The sequence below is a fragment of the Gossypium raimondii genome, chromosome 6, assembly GCF_025698545.1.
Source record: "Gossypium raimondii isolate GPD5lz chromosome 6, ASM2569854v1, whole genome shotgun sequence".
Classification (NCBI taxonomy): Eukaryota; Viridiplantae; Streptophyta; class Magnoliopsida; order Malvales; family Malvaceae; genus Gossypium; species Gossypium raimondii.
In genome coordinates, this window is record NC_068570.1 from 46,433,670 (window position 1) to 46,442,894 (window position 9,225).

General features: G+C 27.1%; 1 protein-coding gene across 1 annotated transcript; it reads right to left on the minus strand.

Moving 5' to 3' along the window:
- Positions 1-3,015: 3,015 nt before the first annotated feature.
- On the minus strand, positions 3,016-3,456 carry LOC128041747 (uncharacterized). The gene has a single exon (XM_052632056.1). It carries the CDS (start codon positions 3,454-3,456, stop codon positions 3,016-3,018), a length of 441 nt encoding a protein of 146 aa, XP_052488016.1.
- Positions 3,457-9,225: the final 5,769 nt, after the last annotated feature.

The following is a 9,225-nucleotide window of genomic DNA, read 5'->3' on the forward strand; positions in this document are numbered from 1 at the left end:
ATAAATAGTGATGGTATTTTGTAATTGAATTGTCACAGATTTAATTAATTAAATTATTTTAAAATATATATAACTTCAAACTAAAATTAGAATATGCCCTCGTTTTGGTTCGGGAAAATAAATTAAAATTTTAGATATAATATTTATATCAATATATAATAAGTATAGTCAATTGAATCTTAACACTATTAATATTAATATTATTATTATTATTATTATTATTATTATTATTATTATTATCTTCACTATATATAAACAAGTGTTAAAACATAGTAAAATAATCAAAACACATGTTCATGGTGTCAAAAAAATTACATGCACATGACACAAATATCACATGTTAAAATCTATAGAAAATAAATCATTAATATGAAAAAATTATTTAAATTTATAAAACTTTGAAAAAAAAGTAATGCTAATGCAATATAAAAAATATAATTTTTTTATAAATTGAATTCAAATGACAAATTATGTAAATTATGATATTAATTGATACATAATACAAACAAAAAAATATAATTTCTTTAAATTGAATAATTATGAAAATTTATATAAAACCATTTTATCTTTTAATTTTCTTTATTTTTTGTTTTTACAATTAACTTTTGTTTTTTCGGTAAAAGGGTAAAAACCAAGATTTTTATAGAAAAACTTAAAATCTTACCGGGAGTTCAACTAAAACTTAAGTTTCATCTTCAAAATTGAATAACACAATTTCCTATAAAACCCTTTTTTTCTTTTTTTTTAAAGAAAGTACTAAAATTAGGTGATTAAAATTAGTGTACAGTAACACCGCCTAATCCCAAATTAACAAGTGACCAAATTGAAAACTTATAAAAGTTAAATGACACTTGTATAATTTACCATTAGTAGATCTTACATAATTGAAAGTTGCATCTTCATCACATAATAATTGCGTGCACAACACATAAAAATGCTTTTTAGAAGGAAATATAATTGGAGTGATTTACGCTCGTTATTATTAAAATTGAGCAAACTTTGTATTGTTAATGGGTTTAATGAAAATTTTGGTCGCTAATGTTTATATGTTTTGTCAAAATAGTTTTAATTGTATTTTTAAGTTTTAATTGTATTTAATATAAAAATATTATGTTTGACCAATATTCCCATATTTATTTCTTAATATTCAAGTTTCTTTTAAAGGAGTCGGTTGAGTCTTAACTCAATTGACATGGAAATTGTTACCAATATAGGAATACATGAGTTTAAGTGCATTAAAACGTATTATCTTCTTATTTATATATAATATAAAAGAAGATACTGATTTATATATATATATATATATATGAACTTTGAGTTTCAAATACTTTTTTTAACTATATTTAAAGTGGATCTATTTTTATATTTAAGTTTTAAATATGATTTTTAAGTTTGTTATATTTTAAGTTATTTGTTTACTTTTTCTTGACAAATGGCGTCGTGTCATTGGTTGGTGTATTTTAACAGAAATTTTGACCGTTAATGGGATTACAGAATTAAAGTAGAGGACCAAGCTGATAATAAAAATAAAATACAAGGACCAAATTGATAAAAAATAGTAAAAATACCAAAGTGATAATTTTGTTATTTCCTATTATTAAAGTTACCATATTTGTCTCTTTACTTTTCTAGTTATTGTATTAATATCAATTTCTTAAATATTTTTATCAAATATGAGTTTTATATAAATATTATTATTTGGTACATAATACAAATTTTCATTTAGTTTTAAATAACAATTTCACATTAAAATTGCACATTTTGCTAAAAAATTGTATTAATTGTTTTAATTTTGAAAATACTTCTAATTTTCAAACAAAAATTTTTCTATAAAATTAAATAAATTAATATAAAATATTAAAATAAATACACACAATCAACCTGTGCATCACATATATATACACTAGATTGTATTCATATGCAATGACAATCCACTGGACATATTAACTTTATAATATTTTTATGTTATTATTTTGTTTAAAATCATTAATGAAATGAAGATATATAATGTAATTAAAAATATTTAACTAATTTTAATTGGTTATATTAATAGTATTTAATCTTAAAAATATTTAATATTTAATATTAAAACAATACAAAATTTATCATGATTAAATATTAATTTATCATAAATGAAATATTATTAATAATAATTTGTGTAGGTTATTTATATATTGTTAAATTAATTTTGTTTAATGTTATAATTGTTAAGATTTTATATTAAAAATAATATGTTATTTTAAACCTTTTGAATAGATTAGAAATTATGAAATTTAAAAAAGTATATTATTGTAAATTGTGAATTTAAATGTGTTTCTAAAATATTGTTGTAAAACACTTTAACCTTTTAACATTAATTATAATTTAAAATATGTTGTTAAATATATATTTTTAAAGTCAGTTTAAAAAATAATATGACTTATTAGAATTATTTAAATTTCATTAATAACTTTTAATGGTATTGAACATAAATAACACTTTTGATATTGGTGACACATGTCACTCAATGAACTGTGCTAGAACTATTTGTTTCCAAAATTATGCATTATTATATATAATATATTAGTTTTGTTTATCAGTGCTTTACTATGTATATAAATTATTTGTAATATTTTTAATATATTATATGCACAAAAATAAGTAAACATTTTGGATGCTTGCAGTCTGCATTAATCTCAAAATTTTAGAGACTGCTTGCTAATTCTTAAAACAAGCAAAAATATTTTGAAATATGGGTTTACGAATTAAGATATCGTTCGCACTTATTTCCATTATTTTCCTGAAACCAAAGAGAGATCAAAGAAGCTTGTGGATCTGCAAAACCAGGTTTCATTATCTGTAAGCATTAGAATTAATAAAAACAAAATATAAATGCTTCATCATCTATGGTTTGACATGGAGCACAAATATACTCCAGCAATCCTAGAATCTTCTTAGGAACTTTTAGCAACTACAAGTAAACCAAACCCACAACATCATAAGAATCTTAGGTTTACATGTTTTGATCGATTCTTCCTATTTTTTGTTGTCGTCTTCTTCCAACTCAAAGGCCGAAATAGGGAAATGGGCTTTCAAGCCACTGGGAATGGTAAAGGAAATCTTTCCAGAGGAAGGATCTTCGATAAACATGCCGGAGATGGTGATCCAAATAAACAACTCCTTGCACTTAATTCCTGTGAGTTTCTTAATACCGCCATTGTCTATAAAAAAGTTGATCTCTCTATTGTAAGATACTACCTTATTAATCCGCTTAAATTTGTGCTCTTTCTTGTTCTTCAGCTTCATCCACACAAGCCCAGTTGATCGATTTCGACCGAACTCTATTATTTCAACAGGTTCGATGCCCTTGGGCAAAGATATTTCCTCAAGCAGCTCCAAAAATTTTTGCTTGCAAACATCTTCTCCACTGTAAGTCTCGGCATTTGCTCCGTGAGTCTCGGTAACTGATGATGGCATTTTAAGCTCAAAGTTTGTTTGTTAAAATGGGAATTTCTGGGTCTTATTTTAAACTCCTAGAAAGAAGGTTGGGTCTTATTTAAATTAATCAAAGCATTTAGTGTTGATTTAATTAACATGCATTAATGTACTAATTTGTAGGATTAATTGCCATTGAAGTGTCTGGAAGAACTTAATTTAGGTTGTGAGGTGGGAGGAGAATGGCCAAGCCATTTGGTTTGTAGGATTAATTAGTCTACGTAATCAGTACTACAAAGGGATTATTTTAGCAGAAGCCCAACCCTGGAGAGCTACTAGAGGTTTGTTTTAAGTAAATTTCAATAGGGATCGAGGAGAAGTTTAAGCCATCTTTGAGATGATTTCAATATTGACACCAAAATACTCTTGGAAGAACTACACAAATTCCACATTATTCAAGTACATCTATCAAAATATCTAATTTTTTTAGAAACTTTGAGGCATATTCTCGATTGGTAAAGATGAAGAGTTGAATCATAAAATTATAGTTTTATATTCTACTCCATAATACCTTTACAACGGTATATCATATGCTCAAAATGGAACGGTATATCATATGCTTAAAAAGGTTGAGTGATGAATGAGAAATTGATGCTCAAAGTAAGCCACTTGTGAATATTTGTTGAGGAAAAGAAAAGCCTAGATCCCACATTGGTTAAATACCAAGTGTGAGATATGTATACATTTGAGAACTCACTTTAGAGATTATTGAATGACTAATCTTGAAACCTTGCTTTGTGTGACGTGGGCGACGCAAAATGTCTAGACCGATTAGCTTGTGGATATTTTAGCCTAATACGTATTTTACTTTTCTCAACAAATATTATATAGAATCAGCAAATACTTTATTTTCCCAATATATCAAATATTTTCCTGTAGATATACTTTACGTACTCTTCCAAACATCCTTTGCTCTCTCTAAAAGTTTCATTCTACGTTTTTAGTTGAGTATTCACTTTCTTCATTCTTCTTGTTCCCTGTTTTCCTACCAGTTAACAGAAGTGTTTGTTGAATCTTGGAGGATATGCATATCCATGAAATATCTTTAATGACAGTGATATTCACGCCTCAAGCAACAATTTTATTTTTCTAAAAATCCAATTTCTAACAAATCCTTTATTAAATATCAACCAATTAAGTTGGAAGAAACATGTGTTGAAAAATGGATTAAGAAAACAATTTTTTACAGTTATAATAGAAGTTTTAAAAATTTTCAAAACCGAGCCCTCTTGTGATATTTATAGTAATAAACTCTAATTGAAATAATATTTGTGCTTTGTGTGAGATGAATTTAGTCGATCTTAACTTTCAACAGAACGACCTTCTCTGTTATCCTCATACCACGAATTACACCAAATGTGGGCTCAAGCAACATGAACCAAATTATAGAAAAGAAAACGATCTACTTACTTTCAGTAGGAAAGTAAGTTCTCTTTATAAAAATCGGTACAAACCATATTTCTCAGAAAATAGAAATTATTTTAAGTAAATATATTGCCACTATTTGCTGGTAGAATAAAAATAACTCTAATAATATATGAAGTGTGTTTTTAGGTTAACTGATGCTCTCTATTTACAGGGAGAGGTACAAGAATCCTATTTTAACAAGCCTTTGATAAATAATATTATTTAAATATAAAATACACTCCCAGTCTAACTAAAGTAAGGAGGGGTGGCACACCCTTGATAATATTACTAGGGTTGTAGCCCATTGTGTTCACACAAGGGCTAAGTTAGGCCTCTCATGTACTGTGCAACACCCCTAACCTGTATCTGTCACCAGATTAGGGTTACGGAGCATTACCATACAATCAAAAACATTTCAACAATATTTCATACATGATCATAAACATATTATAAACCAATCATTCACATACATATCCTCCCTAAATGCAACCCTCAAGGCCCTAGAAATACCTTAGAAACAAATCAGGACTAAATTGAAATCATTTGGAAAGTCTAAGAAAAAGTTACAAAAATTTGGAAATGTGGCCCACATCGCCTTGCACATAGCCATGTATCCTTTTTAAAGCTAGTTTTTTTGTTTTGTTTTGTTTTTGTTTTGTTTTTTTTTCCCTCTTTTATTTCCTTCCTACTCAACTAAAGTGATTTCATTTAGTTTTATGTTTTATTTTTTTTTATAGTTAGTTGTTTTTATTTTATTTTATTATGCACTGTACTTTTATTGTTTTGATGGCTACTTTTCTATTTTGTCATCTCTTTATCTTATTCATATTTGTCTATTTTCTTATTAGTTTGCTCGAAAACATGTACTTTATTTAGATTCGCTTACAATTTTGATTTTCACTATTCTGACGAAATCATCCAAATTTAGGGCAATTTCAGTTTTCTCCCTCTCTTATAATATTATACTTATTTTGTTTCTATCTGTTTGTACATTGAGGACAATGTACATGTTAAGTGTGAGGAGGTTGTTTATATTTTTATGCGATAAAATCCCTGAATTGTTGTTTGTGTTTAAGTAATTTTGTCACACCTATCATGGAAGTTTTTTTTTTTTAATTTGGAGTTTGTATTGATTTTGTTTTGGAATAATTTGTGGGTTTTTGTGCATTGTTTGATTTATACTTTAAGACACGATAGAGTCATGCATGATAAGTTGTTTTTCAGAAATTATTATTTTAGGTTGTCTCCTTGAATTGAAGAATTATTTTAAAATTTTAAATTTGAGAGTTTGACATCAAAACCATAATTTTTTTGAACTTTTGAACCTATAGAGCATATATTTATTCGTGCTCATTTTATTTTTGGTTGTGAGTATGTCGACTTGATTTGTTATTCTAGAACTTGTTTTGGTTATACATGTCGAGACCATATTATTGATTTGGTATACGAAGATGATAGAGGCACTTAGGATTTAACCCACCTAACCTTTAAACAGCTTACATGTTGTATTAACCCTTAGTAAACCCCGTTGTTCCTAACACATTTTTTTCTATTACCCATTTATGTCAACCCATAACCCATATCTATGTTGTAAATTATCCCTTTTATTAACTCCTTTTTTGTCGAGATTTGATTTGGTTAGTTGTCTAACTATGTTTCATCATTTGCATTGCTGAATTTTACTTTGTTCTTAAAAAACATAAAAAATAATAATAATAATAAAATGTGATTGAACTTGAATCGTTAGCTTCATATTGTGTTGAAAAGCTCATTTTATTCTTTATTTCTTGTTGATGCAAATTATTTTAATTTAACATTTGATTTTTTCTAGTTTAGCAAATTATCAACTCGGTTCTCGTTTATAACCAATTTTTCTGACATTTTCCATATCCTTAACCCATTTTAATGTAAATTTCCATTGCATGATTATCTGAAAATTATCTTAAGACATTATCAGTGAGAACAATTAATTAAGGGAAGTTAACTTGAATGTAGGTTAAGGATTTTGCTTGAGGATAAGAAAACGTAAGTGTGGGATATTTGATAGGTGCTAAATGTAACATGTTTTAGTCTCATTCTTAATGCATTTTTGGGTGATTATTCGATGTTAATGGTGATTTTTATGCTCCTAATCCTTTAAATTCATGTTTTATACTTAGAAGAGCATTTGGGAGCAAAAGGAGTAAAAAATGAGCTAAAACCAAAAAAATTAAGCAAGGTACAAGAGCCACACGGGCTGGCCCCTTCCACAAGGCCTAACCACATAGGCTGCCACACGACTATGTGGCAGGCCGTGTCGATTTAGCGAAATTACACACTAAACAATAAAAAACACGATTTTTAGGTTTTTCGAGCATTTTAAGACGCATATATGATAAAAATAAGAACATAGGAGAGAGTCATCATAGAATACTCAAGAAAACAACTCGAAAAAAGCATTGAAGTCGATTCTGAAGCAAATTTCTATCAAGATTGAAGACTCCCAATTGATTTCTTAGGAAGCCATCATGAGTATCTTTGTTTCTTATGGTTATACTGTATCTTGGATGTTTTTATTTGCATGAACTAATTTTCTAAATACCTAGGGGAGATAAACCCTATGATGAATTCTATCGTTTGATTTTTATTTACGCAATAAATACTTAGATCTTGTTCTTACTTATGTGTGTTTCATCCTTGGTTTGATATTTTTAGATTATTGATCCATGTTTGATTTGCTTAAATCAGATGAGGAATAGGCCCTGTTTAATAGTAGATCTTGCGTAATTGAGTGGAGTTGCATGAATCCTAAAAATAGGACAACATAAATCTACCAGATTAAAGTCAAATCTAATAGGGGAGTCCATAAATTGAGTTAATGCGATAATAGGGGTTTTAATTATAAAGGAATTTCAATTAATCAACCTAGAGTCAGTTACTCTTACTCTTGAAATAGATATTAGCATGATTTAGGGATTTCTACGGATCAATATACTAAGTAAAGAAATTGTGTAATTTAGATTGATAATGACAGATGAAATCTAGGTGAATTCTTTCCTGGGTATTGCTTTGCTTCTTGGTTGTTAATCGGTTATTTTCATGATTTGTTCTTTGTCGCGTTCGTAGTTAATTAATTTAGTTAATTTTAGTTTTAATCAATCACTCTAATTTATCGATTAAATAATAGAAAGATAATAATTACTAATACTTTCAGATTCAGTGGGAATGATATATTTGCTCACCGTAGCTATACTATTAATTGATAGGTGCACTTGCCTTAGTCAAATTTTTAGTTGGTTCACAACTGCATCAATAGCGTTTAGAAACCGAAATCAATTTTCTTTACATTCTCTTCCAAACATCCTCTATTCTCTTAAAAAGCCCCCTTCTACATATTTAGCTAAATATTAATTGTTTCGTTCTTCTTTGCTCTCAGTTTTCCTACCAGTTAATAGAAGAGCTTGTTGAATCTTGGGAATACCCAAATTCATGAAATATCCTTAAGGCATCAATTTTAATTTTCTAAACCTCTTATTTCTAAAAAAAATCCTTTATTAAACCACCACTAATTAAGTTGGAAGATGCATGTCTTGTGATCCTTCGATTCTATCAATTGGATTTTGAAATACATTTGTTTATATAACTAATTGAAATGAATGTACCAAATTGATTAATCAAAAATAAAAACAATTGGTTAAATGTATATTTTTAAATTATACTAAAAAATTAATTATTAGTATGGTTCCCACCCACACACGCGTTGGATAAATCATTTATTTTTGACTATTTATAGACTAAATATTGAAGGTTATAATATGTTTAAAGTTTTGTACTCTTCGTAGATTTGAAATTTTAATTTTTAAATATTTATTTTTATAAATTTAGTCCTTCTATTTTTGATGGTAATAGGCTTGAATTTAATAAAGAATTTTAACGGTATTAATAATTTTTAAAAAGCACATCAACGTCTTAATTAGAATAAAATGTTTATGCTAACTAATAACATTATAAAAGTTAATGTGTCAAATTATGCCTTAAAGTACAAAGATTAGATTTCAAATTTGAATGAAGTATTGGGATTAAAACTAAAATTTAACTATTTTTATATAATCTAAAAGGTAGAGATTAGAATTGAAATTAGCCATTATCTTATCAAGTAAAAATATTTTAATCAGAACTAATGGCATTATAAAAGTTTAGGATAATGACTAATTTTAAATTCAAGGGAAGTATAAAGATCAAAATTAAAATTTAACCATTCTTATATAATCCAAAAAGTAGAGGGCATAGAATTGAAGTTAGTCACTATCTTATCAAGTAAAAAGAAAAGAAAAAGTAATGAACATGCGTCATGTAAAGAAGACC